Source organism: Rhipicephalus sanguineus, chromosome 5 (assembly GCF_013339695.2).
Source record: "Rhipicephalus sanguineus isolate Rsan-2018 chromosome 5, BIME_Rsan_1.4, whole genome shotgun sequence".
NCBI classification, from domain to species: Eukaryota; Metazoa; Arthropoda; class Arachnida; order Ixodida; family Ixodidae; genus Rhipicephalus; species Rhipicephalus sanguineus.
This window is the reverse complement of record NC_051180.1, coordinates 87,736,440-87,753,113: the sequence shown is the minus strand read 5'-3', so window position 1 is coordinate 87,753,113 and position 16,674 is coordinate 87,736,440. Positions and strand designations below refer to the sequence as shown.

General features: G+C 45.3%; 1 protein-coding gene across 1 annotated transcript in view; it reads right to left on the bottom strand.

Annotated features, from left to right (window-relative positions):
• The window catches only part of LOC119393952 (transducin beta-like protein 3), a 44,435-nt gene that overhangs the window by 8,406 nt on the left and 19,355 nt on the right, over positions 1 to 16,674 (bottom strand). The window contains 5 exon segments of the mRNA XM_037661151.2: positions 3,735 to 3,838; positions 5,990 to 6,048; positions 8,369 to 8,525; positions 11,628 to 11,698; positions 15,199 to 15,267. Coding sequence (XP_037517079.1) covers positions 3,735 to 3,838; positions 5,990 to 6,048; positions 8,369 to 8,525; positions 11,628 to 11,698; positions 15,199 to 15,267 — 460 coding nt within the window.

Below are 16,674 nucleotides of genomic sequence, written 5' to 3'. Positions count from 1 at the left end.
TATTAAGTCGACATTGATTGTTGAAATAGCGGTCCAGAAACCTTGTAGTGCTACTTTTGTGCCAAGGAAGAGCTTATTTTGAAATAAAATCAAGTTTTAGAAGCCCGCATCGCGTGAGCGCACTTCAAATCACCCGCCTGAAATCGGTCCTTCTGATGTCACTGTTGCTGTGCCTAATGTTGCCCGCCTTTACTGCGCGGCTGCCGACACTAGTAGCAGCAGAGCAAAAGTAAGCGGGAGCCACAGCAGCAACAACGGCTATCGAAGCCATCGAAGCTTGCCGCAATCGCCGCAATGGATGTCGACAGTAACCTGACGACACATTGGCTCGTGACGCTGGGCTCCAATTCATCGACTTCAGCCCCAATGAACGCAGTATGCTGCTGAGGGCTCATAGTGCCGGCGTCGTTGCGTACTACGACAGCAGCCTCGGCAGCGACTCTCCACGCGCGCCGTTCCCCATGGCAACGCCAAAGAGGTTCTTTTTTCCATGAATCAAACAGAAAAGAACAAGAAGCATTTTATTACATCTCTTGATGCACGGAAGGTTATTTTTTTATTGCAGCCAGTTTGATTACTAGTGACTAATTGTAGTTGGACGCTCTCACGTCATCGCGATCATTTCTAAAATGTCCCACTTGGTGCGCATGTCGTGTGATACATTTGGCTTACCGTATTTACTCGAATCTAACGCGCACCTTTTTTCCGGAAAAACGAGTCCAAAAATCGCATGCGCGTTAGAATCGAGTACCGAAAAAAAAAAAAAACACGGTTATCGTATTGCCATCGACATTTCAAAATGGCTGCCTCCTACGCGCGTTGGCCATTTCTGCCATTTTTTCAGTTCGTACGTGTGCCGAGGAGATTGTCATCCCGTTCTGCGTTCGCATCGACGGCATGGAAGTGCCGACTCCAAATACTCGACGAGTGTACCACGATGCCGCATTTAAAAGAATAGTTATTACATGTGCAGAGAGACGGACGGAAATCGGGCCGCATCGCGGTGGGAGCTTTCACAAGCGGCGGAGGCGCTGCGCATTGTGGGTAGTCCGCCATTTTGAAGTCATAGTCAACCAAGCCGGGAAGCGCGCGCGTGCGGCAGCTCCGAGTAAACAAACAGACGTGCCGGCGCGATCGCGCATGTTGTTCTCGTGAGGAGCAGCGACCATTAACTACGAAGTCAGCGAAGACCAGAATGTACGCATCCACGCTCTCCCTTAAACACCGCCAGTAATACAACGAGAAAATCCAACTATCGGGAGTGGACCCGTTCACGCTGCAGGCAGCCGACTGTGAACTTGTGACCACTCGTCGATGCCTCGTACATTCGTGAATTTGTGGTTTGCGGACGTGTTTTGTTACGCGGCGGCAGCTCATTAGCGGCCACAACTTCGTGACAAGCGGCTGGGTAAGCGAGCCGCGAATGAAGCAAGTTGCTGCCGATAGCGGGATCATCATGACACAGGTAAGCTTGTAAGGACGTTTTAGATATTTATCTTTTGCATTCTTTTGTAAGGTGACAAGCCTCAAGTCGAAGAGTGGTTCCTGGGGAAGGGTGACGGAGAAATCCTTGCCGCGCACGGCCTGAAACGGCGAGGCGTGTTCCCACATCGCAGCGCTCCTCTTTTACGTGGAGTACGGCCTGCGAGCGCGTGAAGAGCGCTCGTGCACAGACGGCTCCAAGAGCTGGTTCCCTACTGCCATGAAAAAACTTGAGGTGCGGCCCGTTGCCGAAATGGGCTTGTCGTCATCGGCGATGAAGAAGTGGCGCATCGACACTGCAACAAGCCAACTTGTGCACCGCAGCCTTGACCGCGACCAGTTTCTCGGCGTACTGATTGCAGCTGAGTATCGACCTGCAGTAGCGAGCACTCGTGTGTCGTTGGTGAGAAGTAGCAAAGGTGCCGATTAGCATCAGCTCTTCGAGAAAAGTGCAATAAGTTTAAGTTTTCATGAACTTTTGGCAAAATATGCCAAGGTGTACAGCACGCTGCAATGTGCGAGCACGCCTCGCCGTTTCCGGCCATGCACGAGCAATGCGCAGCAAGGATTTCTCCGTCACCCTTCCCCAGGAAGCACACTTCGACGGGAGGCTTGATGCGGGCCTGCGAATGGGTCACCTAACAAAATAATGGAAAAGATAAACATCTAAAACGCCCTTAGAAGCTTACCTGTGTCATGACGATCCCGCTATCGGCAGCAACTTGCTTCATTCGCGGCTCGCTTCCCGACCGCTTGTCACGAAGTTGTGGCCGCCAACGGCCTTCCTTCCTTCCAGCTACTGTCGCGTTACAAAACACATCCTCAAGACCACAAAATCGCGAATGTCGGAGGCATCGAGGAGCGGTCACAAATTCACATCCACTATGCAGTCGCCTGCCTGCAGCGTGAACGGGTCCACTCCGGATAGTTGGATTTTCTCGTTGTATTACTCGCGGTGTTTAAGGGAGAGCGTGGATGCGTACATTCTGGTCTTCGCTGACTTCGTAGTTAATGGTCGGTGCTCCTCACAATAAGAACATGCGCGATCGCTCCGGCACGTCTGTTTGTTTACTCGGAGCTGCCGCACGCGCGCGCTTCCTGGCTCGGTTGTCTATGACTTCAAAATGGCGGACTACCCACAATGCACAGCGCTTTCGCCGCTTGTGAAAGCTCCCTATAGTTCGGAGTTCCCGAAACGTGCGTGCGAGACTGGCGCAAACGGAAGCAGAAGATTTTTTACAGCAAAGCTTCACGAAAAGGTCTCAGTGGACCAAAGCAGGGCCGGTTTCCCGAAATCGAAGAGTGTTGACAGCGACAAGGAGTTGTCGGACAGCGACGAGGACTGATCCATTACGCGACTCGTATCGCCGCCGTAGTGGTGACAGTTTTAGCGGCAAGGCCCGCTTTTTGACTGTGTTTTACTTTTTTGAAACTTCAGTTCTTTAAAACCCAAATACTTGTTCTTCTGAATGTGCGAAGTTTGACTCCTATGGACTTTTTTTGTTCTTTTCTCTCACGAAAAATGGGTGCGCGTTACAACCGATGTATTACTTTTTTTTTTTTTTGTTCGCGGAAAACGGGTGCGCGTTACAATCGAGGGCGCGGTAGAATCGAGTAAATACGGTAATTTCTTGGTAAGTAGGGCACTGCTGATGATAATATTGCCATTTTAGACATTGTCATACATTGAGCTTTCACTCTGACATAAATTGTTATTTGCCTATAGTGTCCCTTTAATTCACAATGTAATAAACAAAATATAGAGGTTAAATCAAGAGCTGTTAACATTAGAGTGTTTGTTCAAGTGCTCAATTGATGCAGCTTCACATCAAGTTTGCGAGACAAATAATAACAGTTGGGGTTTTACATGCCAAAACCATAATACGACTATGAGGGACGCTGTAGCGGAAGGCTCCGGAAATTTCAACCACCTGGTGTTCTTTACCATGCACCTATATCTAAGCATTTCGCCTTCACCGAAATGCAGCTGGGATTCGATTCCACGACCTTCGGGTCAGCAGTGGAGCACCATAACCACTAGACCATGTGGCAGGTGACTTGCCAGACTGGCTGGATAGCTCGGTAGCCTCACAGAGTTGAAAAAGAACAAGAAATTATGCATCAAGTCATGCTTTACAACTTGCAGTTCAAGCAAAAGCAGCAGTCCTGATATTCAAAGTTGATTCGAGTCATTTTATTGCCCAACTACGTTTGTTTTTTCCAAGGCAATGTCCCAAATCTGCACCACATACCTTTGATGATGTTTAGTGCCCTGAACGGATGCTCAAGCCTCAGTGCGAGCTGTAGGGCCTTGGTCCACTTCTTTTCCTTCAATAAGTTGCTAAGCTGCTGCTCTCTGCATAAGGGAACAAACGGTTAGAAGACACATCCTACCCATTCCATCACGTATACACACACATGTGAATGCACACTCAGGTATATACAGGCATATAAAGTAAGGGTGTGCGACTATTCGAAATTTCGAATATTTTTTGAATAGTGTTTGCTATTCGATTCGATTCGCACTGGAGTTTTACTATTCGAACTATTCGAACTTCCCAAAAACAAATACAGTCAACGCCCGATTGAAAATGACCCCTTCAGATTTTTAATATGCTTCACCTCATTACACTTTCGTATTGCGGCAAAGCTGCCTTTCAAGCTCCGTTACGGTCGAGCTTTGCCAAGAGACAATGTCCGATTGGAAGTGGTCCCTATATTTTCAATATGCTTCACCTCATCACAACCAGGTATTACGGCAAAGCTGCCTTTCAAGCTCCCTTACGGTCGAGCTTTGCCAAGACACAGTCAACGTCCGATTGGAAGTGGTCCCTAGATTTTCAATATGCTTCACCTCATCGCACCTCGGTATTGCGGCAAAGCTGCCTTTCAAGCTTCGTTACGGTCGAACTTTGCCAAGAGAGAGCCAACGTCCTATTGGAAGTGGTCCCAAGATTTTCAATATGCTTCACCTTATTACACCCCGGTATTGCGGAAAAGCTGCTTTTTAAGCTCTACTACGGTCGCAAATGTATTAACTCAAGAAAACGCTGGTTCCAACATGGAGATGAAAGACATGGCAGAGGTGGGGTCTCAATTAATGCTGTTTTGGACCTGAAATACTGGCAGGAAGTCCGAAAAATCAGGCGCCGAAGCTTTCTAGCATCCAAAATTTCAGGTGTTCTTACATATCGATGTCTACGAGGCAGATTTGGAACTCCGGACTTGAAGGGAGCGCACCCTTGTCCGCCACATCAGTTGGGCTTCCACAGAAGTTGAAAGAGGAGGAGAGGCTGAGGAAATGGCATCTTTGCCTATCACGTGTAAAGTGTTGTCGGCAACACTTTGGTTGCACCAAATCATGTACATAAATAGAATTCGGCCTCTACATTGCCTCATTCTTGATAAGACAACTGTGAAACACCACTCTGCCAGTGCTTCATCAACCTAGCGAAAAGAAACACTTTCATATTGCTGTCTCATAAGAATATGCTTAGGAATCTTCCTTAACTTTTTTTCTGCAATTTCGCTTCGAAGTATTCGAAAAATATTCGAAAAATATTCGATTCGATTCGCACTCACACTTCAATATTCGAATTCGCTTCACACCCAAAATTTTGCTATTCGCACAGCTCTAATATAAAGAGTAAAGTGTACTGATGCAGTACAAGATGACAGTTTGCTTTTCCCTAAGCCCATAGAACAGCATGCATTCAACCTTTCCCAAAAGAAGCAAAGTCAGTGCGAGCATGACCACAACAAGCTGCAGGGTGCTAGTTCTGGCATGTCAACAAACTTTCGAGACTCCCCCTCATGCACTTTCTAGCAAGATATTTAACGTGGCACAACCAGGAGTCTGCGACAGTCATACAGTATTCCCGGTGACTTGCTTTCTTTGGGAAATGCTGTACTCTGACACAGCTTGCCGGAACAACTGCACAGAGGTAGTGTCCTCCCGCAGACACGCTACGTGACGCCAGTCATGATGAACTGTCATTTTGCATAATCTGGTGGCCGCTGTAATTATCAGTTGGCTTCGGAGCTGCGTACGCGTCTCTGCACTCAGTCTCACCATCTCTGTGCAATGGCTCGTTTCAGCCAACCAGTAACCCAGTCAGCCCTCTGCCCTAAAGAAAAGAAGACATAGTGCACAACTAACCCTTCCATAGATCTTCCTACCAATAAAAGATTGTATAACAATGTTCTTATATTAGTTATTAATCTTGCATTTGCCCTATTATTCAATTGTAGATATTTCTTATTAAATATATGTTCTACATCTCACAAACGTCAGACAGAATCGTGCAGAGGTTGATCAATGTTGGACCGAATGATGTTCCCTTCTTTCAGTTCTTTTATTTTCCTAGTTGGCTACTGTCAATTTCACAACACTGCATGAAGCTGGTAAGATGGAGCTTCGAGACCAGGCAACCATCACTACAGCTGCCACAAAAATGGCCAATCTGTTCATCAAATAAGACTCAAAGTGAAATCAATTTTTGCTCACTGTAGTATCAGCTCCTCCTGCTTTGCCAGTGCTTCCTGTCTCTCTTCCGATGTGCAATCCTGAAAGGGAAATGAATTGCAGCGGGCTGGAACATCTGCTGACCAAATTCTCTGGAGTCACCGAGCAGGGATTACAGTCAAATCCCCCTATAACGAATACCGCTACAATGAAATTTCCGCCGCAACGAATAATTTTCAATTCCCCGTCAGCCGCCCATAGAAAACAATGTGAAAAATGTCTCGTCACAACAAATACTTTTTCAGGGTATTTCAGCATGAACGAGGTTTTCACGAGTGCCAGCACATAAGGAAAAGGAGCTTGCCTAGGATTGGCGCAAAATTCCGCGAGAAACTCACTCATTTCTCATTGCCAGAGCCGTGCGGCCACATCGCAAGACCCGTGTCTTCGTCGGAGACATGCTTTCTGCCACCACACGCACATCCCGGTAAATTATTCACCACTGAGATGCTCGGCGAAAGACTGTCCATCGGCCATGATGCTGCTGGCGGGTTGATGCACGTGTGGGCCGCGGAAGAATCGTTCTTTAAGAACTCCTGCTATTGTTTTCACGTAGCACTCAAAACAAAACTACTGCTCGTCGTCACGTGCCTGCGACCGTGAATGACATCCACGGCGTTTTGAAGGCACACACGTGGCCAGCGCGCACCTAGTCCAAACGTAACTACATCTGCTGCAACCGCTGCGAACACAAATGCGGTCGTGTCGACGCGATCATGGGCGACCATGAAAGTAGGCGCGCATCCAACGTACGCGCACTGACTCAAAGCAATGCTGCGGTCAAAACCGTGGTAGACGCGATCACAGATAGCAACGATGCAATTCTGAAGGCACGCGCACAGATTGAAAATAGAACTACCGTTTGCCGCAACCGCTGCGCAGAAAACCACGGTCGCTATCGTTGCAATCATCGATAGCGAATACACTCAAGTACGCAGCTAATACACCGGAAGAAAGGCAATAAAGTCATAAAACAGCACGAAGCGTTTCAGCTTTCCTTTCGCTCGCTTATGACTGTGGTAGTGCGTAGCTTCAGCACTTCGTTTTCAGTTAGCCTCTAGCGAACTTTGGCACGCTCCTTTACGGCGCTACGCGCTTGGCACGCTTCGAGGGTAGCCTGCATATAGTATTTGCTCGTGTATAACCCACATGTATAACTCTCGTATCGACGCAAAGCCGCCTTCCTTGCATTACCGTGAAGCCAACTTGCGCACCGACATTCGCGTATAACCCGCACCCCAAGTTTAGCGCTAAATTTTCTATATATTTTGTGCGTGTTATACGCGAGAAAATACATTCACTCGGTGTGCGGCCAAGTACGTCCGAGTTCGCGAGAGTTAAATGCAAAGGACAATGCATGCGCTGGACGGGACCAAAGGACGAGTCATGATCATCAGATCTTCCTAAATTTTGTGGTCTATAGATGAAATTTCGGTGCAACGAAATCCCGCGACAACCAATTTTTTCGCGCGTCCCATCAATTTCGTTGTAGCAGGATTTGACTGTAACTCAGAGCTCTGCTGCAGCTCTGCCCATTCACCTTTTCTTTTACACATCGCGAAACTGCAACACAACAAGTGTAACATCAGCATATCAAATGCCTCCATAACAATAGTCTATCGACTCAATGGTGGAATGAGTTTCACTAGAGGGGCAGCACAGTCATCAGATCAATCATCTGTTGTGTCTCCGCACTACCATGACAACCTATCCACATCATGGAGTACTTTGAATGGCAAGCTCAGACATGCTTGTCAATAAGTTCTTCAAACCAGCAAACGTGAGAAAAGCCCTTTGAAAAAAAGAAAAAGTGATAGTGAGAGTCAAACCGCAGGATTGTGCTGAGCAGTCCAATACATCAGCCACTAAGCCATCGCTGCACGTCCCATATGTTGTGTGAATGTAGCATCAGCATTAAGAATTACAATAACTGTTTTAATAAGACATTTAAATAAACCATGCAGCAATGTAAATTTGTGTTCAAGACCTTGAGAATAAATTTTAGGTCTAGTGAACTTGGAGCCGCAGAACTGTTGCTCACAACAGCGATGACGCAAATGCATGCTGCCTGATTACTAGCAGTGCTTCTGTTAGTGCTTGTACCATCGTGTCGCATTCTGTCCCTGCCTCAGTTTTGCACTGGTTACATTCAGTATGCACTCCGAGACAAGACAGCCTGAGAATTTTGAAGGCTACCAATTCGTACCCTTTGAAAAGTGTCTAACATGGGTTTAAGCTTTACAGTTTAACGCTTGCCACACGAGTACAGTGACGAATCTTTGGAGGACAATGGCCTTACAGAACTTCATGCATGGACACATTAGAAAGCAAGAGATCGCAATGGGAAAGACGTTGCCATACCTTCCAGACCAATATGGTGGAGTCAGCTCCACCAGTAATGAGTAGAGATTCATCAGAGCTGACGGCGAGTGCCCAAACCTTGTCCTCGTGTTCGTCCAACGTCTGTACACACTCGTTGGCATTCACATTCCACAGCTTCAAGTTGCCATCGGCACCACTAGAAGTGAATGTGACAAAAAATGTCGGTGAGGTCTCATGAAGTCAGGCCCATGAAGTAAGTCGACTGGCATAGGCCTAGTCAGGCCCACGCCAGGTCCTGACTCCTATTACAAAAAATAGGACCTGACTCCTACTACATAGGAGTCAGGTCCCCTATGTAAGACCCTCGTAAGAAGGCCCTTAAGGGTATTTTGAATAAATAAATAAACCATCATTTGCAGTGGGGGGTAATGGAGGCATTAACTTTTTCAGTTTCTGAGTGGAAAACAGACATTTTTAAGAACTTTCTGCGATGCTTTCACTCTTATTTCAAACAGGAAATTTTAGTAAAAAGGCTTCTCTGTATCTAAAATATCTCAAACTAACGTTTTAAGCATTCTAAGATTTTTTGTGGCTTCCTTTCATGTGAGATGCCTTCCCCCCCCCCCCTTCCCAAGGAATGAAATGTTCAAATAAAGAGACTTCGCACCCAAAAGTAAGTAGATCTGGATGGCGGAATAGTTGGACATAACAAAAGTACAAACTGTAACATGTACAGTCGAACCTCGATATATCGAACGGCACGGCGATCGCGAAATAGTTCGATATATCCAGAATTCGATATAAAAAATCACGTAAAAAATGCGTCAAGAACTTGTGGAAAACAACCAACGAACCAATCATGGTGCAGTAAATACTCACTTGAAGATTCAAACAAAGTATTTATTGTGTTGGCTTAAAATACTGAAAAAGAGTAGCCTGCTTTTTGTTGGCAATGGCGTGTTTGACGACTGCATCCTCAACATAGTCCAGGCGATCCACAAGTGAAAGGCCGGTGCCTTCAATCGCGCTGCAGTGGCGGCGCGCAAGGGCCAAAGCGGCTACGACCTCAGCTGATGTCGGGAGCGGGGCACCATCAGCGCTTGCGGGATCCACCTCGGCAGCGTCTTCATTCGGCTGCTCAGCGGTAGCTTCGGCGACGATCTCTACATCCGTTAGCTCCGCCGTTGTACCAGTGCTGTCGTCACCTCCAACGAAGTCTTCGATGCACATGCTTTGCGGCTCCGCACCAACAAAGCTCTCCAGCTTGCTCCACGTTTCGGCGAGCTCGCTTTCTTCATCTGCGCATGCCAACCCAGCTTCCTCGGATTCTTCCACTGATGCTTCGTCAGTGCGTCCACCGAAGCCCGCATGCCGAAAGCAGTTGGCTATCGTCGACTGCTTGACGTTTTCCCACGACGCCTTGAGCATTTGGATGGCGCCCAAAAGATCGATCTTCAGATCTTGGCCCATCCGGAGTCTGGTCCAACGGTTGGAGCTTCGAAGTGGTGTTGGGCGGCAGAAATACCACTTCGATGTTGCTCAGCTGGGCATCGGTGTGGTGTGCCGTGCAGTTATCGACGATAAGGCATACCTTCCGTCCCTGACGCACCAGGTCCGAATCCCACGCCTTCAGCCACTTGAGGAAAATATCCCTCGTCATCCACGACTTCTTATTCCAGGCATAAGTCACCGGAATATTGGGGCAGTTCCGCATGCACCTCGGGGTTTTAAATTTGCCAATTACAAGTGGCCGTAGCTTCGTGCTCCCATCCATATTGGCAGCCTTCCATATTGGCATCCATATTGACCGCCACACGGGCCTTGCCTTGCTTGTCCCCGTGGCACTTGTCCCCGCGAGTGTCCAGCGTTTGCCGCGGAAGCATTTGCCAGAACAGGCCCGTCTCGTCAGCATTAAAGATTTGGCTTGGCTCATACTTGGCGAGAACTTTGGGCCACTCATGATCAAGCCACTTCTGAATTTCTTCATCATTGGTGTCCTCACTCTCTCCCGGCACAGTCTTCCCGACAATGTTGAAACGAGTCTTAAAACGTTGTAGCCAACCGCTACTCGCACTGAAATTCTCGACGCCGAGAATGAATGCAAAGTTCTTTGCCTTCTGTTGCAACATCGGCCCCAATACAGGAATATTTCGGGCCCTTGCGTCCATGAACCACTTGTGGAGAGACTTCTCAACATCTTCAAAAGCAGCTTTGCGTACACGCCGCGCGCCCGAGTGCTGACTCTTCTCGGCCTTGGCCTTTATGTCGGCTTTGTTTTTGAGCAGAGTACTCAATGTGCTCCTTGGTATGCCTAACCCGTCCGCGACGCTCGACTTCTTCTCACCATTCTCAACGCGCTGGATTGCTTCCAGTTTTGCTGCAAAAGTCAGGGTCGTCCGTTTCTTCGCGTCTGCAGCCATCGCTACACACACCACAACGCGCGGCAGGCCTAACACACGAGCACAACAACGACTGATGCGACGGATGCCTGGCGATACTATCAAGGAGGAGCTGGTGCAACAAGTGCAGTGCGTCGTTGCTGCAAGGCTGCGGCGTGCGTATGCCGCTACGTTCAAGTGGCGCACTCGGCGCCATCGATGTGTGCAGCAGTCGTAAACGCCCACCGCGCTACCGCTATTTTCGAGAGTTGCGGGAAAGCTCGCCGCCTGTCAACGGAGCGCGGGCGATTTGGGGTGGCCGAGTTCGATATATCCATTATACGTCAAACTTCGTTCGAAATAAAAAAATTAAAAATGCATGCGATTTCCCACGTGATATAGGAACCGTTCGATATAGGCAATAATTCGATATGTCCGTGTTCGATATATCGAGGTTTGACTGTACATATATATGCTTGTGTGAGCCAAATGTCTCGATTTCTGCATTTTCCCTTCTCCACTGAGTCTATGTGGGGATACGGGTTATGCGTGAACGTAAGAGCTTTTAGCAGATCCTTACAGAGGAAAGGATCTTGTTACAATGCTTAGATTCTAAGTTCACATAAAACAGGAATTATATGATGGGTAAGACTATTCTAAGCTTTATTTTGACACTTCAAGCAGTCAGTATGTCTTGTTATAATAAATGAGTGCTACAGCCACTCAAGCTTTAATCAAGTTTAAGTCAGTCAACAAGTTTCTTTTAATGTTTTACTGATGACCCTTCTTAATGCTAAACACCACACCACGAGTTTCGAGTCCTGTGTGCATATGCAAAGGGCAATGATCTCTCATTACAAGAGAAAGCATTCCAAGCTTTTCGCTTAATGCAAAGTGTTATTCTCGCCACCAAGTCTTACCTCGAAAGAAGCTGCATTCCATGAGCCAAGAAGACCACTTTTAGCACTGAACACTCGTGACCTTCAAATGTCTGAAACGAGGGAAAGAACGAGAATATTTTTGCAGCGCACTGCTCTAATATGTATGTTTAAAGTAGTGTTTGAGTTTGAGTTTGAGTTTATTCAACCACGTGACAAGTACACGAAAATACACTGTATACGTGGTTTGGTGCGAAGGGAAAAAAGCTGCATTTCACAGCTTGACTGGCCCCTTCACCCAGAAAAAATCTAAACTACAAATTTACAAAAATTACAAAAATTACAGGCAGCGGAAAGTGACAATACAAAAAGAAACACGCATGTGGCCCATGACAGCAAATAATAGAATGACAACTCTGAAATACATACAAAAATATTCATAACAAAGCAATGTATGAAAGCATAAAACTGAATAACCATTACAGAAATCACCCAACATTCATTTACAACACAATCAGCACATCCGATTTAACATTTCAGTTTTAGACAATATACGCAGATTATCAATTGTTAGTTTCCATTTGTTCATCACACTTGGAAGGCGGTAACGTAGTGTTTCAAATCCATAGTTTGTGCGAGGACAAGGTACGTGCCAAGTCTCCGTATACCGAGTAACGCGACTGGCAGGATTTGGTTGCAAGGTGGCCAAGGTGTGTAAAAAGATACTTCCTCTGCGTATTTCTGATTTAAAAGCTGACAGAAGCTGGTATTCGTAATTACAGGTAATTGTTAAAATTCTATATTTTGCAAATATTGAAGCAGTGTGTGCGTTATAGGATACACCTTCAATGCACCGCAAGGCATTTTTTTGTAGCACGACCAGGTTCTTTAGAGATGCTTTAGAGCCTGTAGACCAGACCAGATGACAATAGTGTAAATGTGAAGAAAAAAGAGCATTGTACACTAATATTTTTTGTTTCACAGGTAGTATGTTCTGGCATCGACGCAACACACCTGAAACTTTACAAAGTTTGTGACTAGTGTGTTTGGCATGGTAATTCCATGCCATGTGTTCGTGAAAATGGACACCGAGAGTTTTAACTGTTTGACAAAGTTTAATTTCAACGTTATTAAGTATTAGTTTGTGAGACGTTTCAAATGACCTGGCTTTCGCACGGAACAGTACAGCCTTGCTTTTAGAGCAATTAATGTGCAGAGAATTTGCCACAGTCCAGGCATATATTTTATTTAGTATTTCATTAGCAGAAACAATGAGGTCATCAGCCGTTTCCCCAGAAAAAAATATACTGGTATCGTCCGCGTAGATTACATATTCTACAGAGCTGTCAATACGTACAATATCGTTGATAAAAATATTAAATAATAGGGGTCCCAAAATGCTACCTTGAGGTACACCATTCTTAACGTTCATGGATGATGATAGCTCTCGATTGATTGATACACATTGTTTCCTATTAGATAAGTAGCTTCTTATTAAAGCTAAAACGGTACCGCGAACTCCATAACAGTCAAGTTTTTCTAGCATAATATCATGGTTTATTCTATCGAAAGCTTTCGAGAAATCTAGAAATATTCCTAGGGTAAGTTTTTTTGCTTCTATATTTCTTAGAATCAATTCCTTTTGGTATAGTAAGGCACTTTCGGTTGAGAGGCCTGACTGAAAACCGAACTGTGACGGCTTAATAATGTTGTGTTTATTAAAGAAATTAGATAACCGAATGAAAATAAGTTTTTCACACCCCTTAGAGAAAACTGGTAAAATCGAAATTCTGTAGTTTCCTAAATTGCTTTTGTCCCCACCCTTATATATAACCGTTACTTTAGCGTTTTTCATTCTCTGAGGAAACAGCCCAGTGGTGAACACGAGATTATAAATATGTACTAAGCAGGCGCATATGAGATCTAAAATGTATATTATAGTTCTAATTTTAAGCCATCTATGTCCTCGCTTTTACTCAATTTGAAATGCTGAAAAACGCTGATGACCTCTTGCGCGTCTGTTGGATTAGAAAACACAGAATTATTTAAAGCAGGAGGCAAATAACCTGATGAATCACAATTATGACTACTGTCAACTAGTGAGGTAAAGTACTCGTTAAATTTGTTTGCTAGTACTGCACCCTTGTATATTTTGTTTTCGATCACCAGCTCACTAATATCATTAGTCACTTGTTTGGTAGATATAATAGCATTAAGTTTGTTCCATAGTTGCTTAGAATCAGTGACACCGTCAAACATCTTGAAGTGATAATCGCGTTTAGCTCTGAACTTCACGTGCAACATGACCGCTACTGTTAGCTCTACTTGTGCAGAGGTTGTTGATGATGATGGTCATCATCATCATCAACCTCTGCATGATGGCCATCACATTATCATCTTCTTCTTCTCTCATGTCCACTGCAGGAGGAAGGCCTCTTCCTATAATTCCCCACCCACCCTGTCCTGCGCGGGCTGATTCCACTTTATGCCTGCAAATTTCTTAAAGGGGTACTGACACCTTTTCTCGGAGGCAAGTTTACTCTGCCATACAAATCTCCTGTATGCAGAGACGGCTCTGAGCAAGTGTGAAGCTCAGCAAATGCTGATAAGATATTTTATTATGATATTGAAGTAACTTTTTCCATGGCGCACCTACAGACATCGACACTACCTTGACGTCAGGCTGCAGTACTAATTCTGGTGACTTCACGCACTATTCTGGCTAGTTGTGATGACATCAGGTACCAAAACTTCCAAGATGGCTACTTGTATGTCACCAATACACTCAAAATGGCCGCTTGTGTGTCCCCAACAGAGCCACGGTGAAGAGCGGCTGTGGAAACGTCACTATATGTGTGCGAGCACGTGACGAGAAGCTTATACTGTGTTGTGACGTCAAGGTACAGTAGGTACCTAAGCTACCTTTTAAAAAGATACTGTAATTACTTTTTCAGGGTGCACTCACGCTTAGCACTACTTATTCTAGGCTCTTGAGGGCTTGGTCTTTCATTTGACGCAAAAAAACGACAACTGAAAGTTTTCGTGTGAGTACTCCTTTAATATCGTCGTTCCATCTAAACCTAAAAGCACTGGAATGTGTAATCAAAAACTTCAAGAATCCTGAAATATGTACCACAAATTACATCCCATCTTTCATCTTCCGATTAGTGATGACAATAATATCATCCCTGATCATGTATATTAGTGATGACATTAGTACAAAGCCCAGAGTCACACCTCAGGCTTGTAACTTGCTATAACGAAGAACTCTATGAATTAACTTCAACCACACTAAAGCATGTGCGACTATTACTGTAGTATGCCCCTATCAAAATCTGCATCCTGCAACCAGATATTAGACCTACAACCTTGTGTTTGAGTCTTCAGCAAAGCGTCACAGCACTGAGACAGGCAAATATAGTATATATATATAGTAATAAATTCGCAATAGTTAAAAGTATTTGTCTGATTCGATGCAGAGGATATTCAACATACACATTTGCAATACTAACTGTAAGTAAAAGAAGGAATCCAGTCAAGTTGGTGAAGGTATGAAAGGCAAACATGCCTGTTACTACTACCAAGGAACACTGCAAAAGGGTAATTCTAGTACCTTGACACAAGAGAAGTCAGATATAGACCAAAGCTTGATAGTTGTGTCAGCAGACGAAGTGGCCAGCACCTGATAAATTGAGAAACAAAGAGCACAAAAGAACAGTCAGAAGAAATATGAACACAATTATGCCAAAACAAAATCATTTCAATACTCTCAGCCATAAAGCAGTGCACTGCCAAGACCTTAGAATTTGACCTGTTAAATAAGATTGGTAGCAGCTATGACTAGATTTTCAAGGTGCTAGCAGCCCTATTTCAAGATTATTAAGAAACAAAAATTCCAGCAGGTCCCACACATTGTGAGAATCGATTTCACGCAAGGCAGTCAGCGAGTAGCTGCCTATGGTGCATTCTTGGCTTTGAGCCAAGTCTTGAGTGGTAGCGCAGCTTCTTTATGCAAATTCAGTAGTTGTGTGCATATCATGGGTGTACGAGGTACTTGACTACAGCGGCATGTAAAAGGTAGCTTATGGTCCAACGTAACGTCGGCAAGTAACGTTACAGCACAGACATCGCTTTTATTGAAATGAACTGTGAGCAGTGTTCATTGGCTTATTGCTTGCGGGGACGAGGAACACAAGACCATAGCTTGCCGAGTCATAGAAGTACATACGTAATGTTCATTACATTGTTGTAAAGTGGATAGCCAACACTGCAACTACAACCGACGCATCACCACAACAAGTGATGTTAGGCAACCGTCAATGTAATACATTTATTTACGATCTATACTGTGTGGTTGCTGGCTAAGGTTCATTGCAACACATTTGTCAGCGTTTCTCTGCCACATAAAAATCACCGTCTATAACAAACAGTATGTCTTTCTCATTAACCCCTGCAAAGTGCCTTATATAAAGTCTTCAATGTCCATTACCACTGTTCCTGGGTAGGTATAGAATGTGAAACGTGTGTGACACATTACCTGCATACCACAGGTACGCGGGTATGCACCAACGTGACTGAGGGAAAGGGTTTCATGACGTACGCAACAGGCATGTCATGTTATTCATGTTGTGACCTGTCAGTCATGTTTGTCATTCATTCATTTTCTCCTATGGCAATTTCGGCATCCAAGTAACCAAGTTAACGACGTGAACACAACAGCACCCAGACGTAGGTGGCTAGATAGCTAGACAGATATATAGATGGAAAGGGTCAAAGTGCCTTTGGTTTGGCAAGAAATGCTTCGCATTTAAAAAGGATGTCATTTCGGGCCAAAGGGTGTGCACGTGCATCAATGCATATGCGCCGTTGGGGTGTGCGTCTGGGTGCTTTCTCTATCTCTGAACATGCCTCTCTTTATTATTGCTGGGGTATCTCAAAACCAGGATATGGTTATGAGAGACGCCGTAGTGGAGGGCTCCGGAAATTTCGACCACCTGGGGTTTTTTAACGTTCACCTAAATCTAAGTACACGAGCTTCAAACATTTTCGACTCCATCGAAAATGCTGCCGCCGCAGCCGGGATTTGATC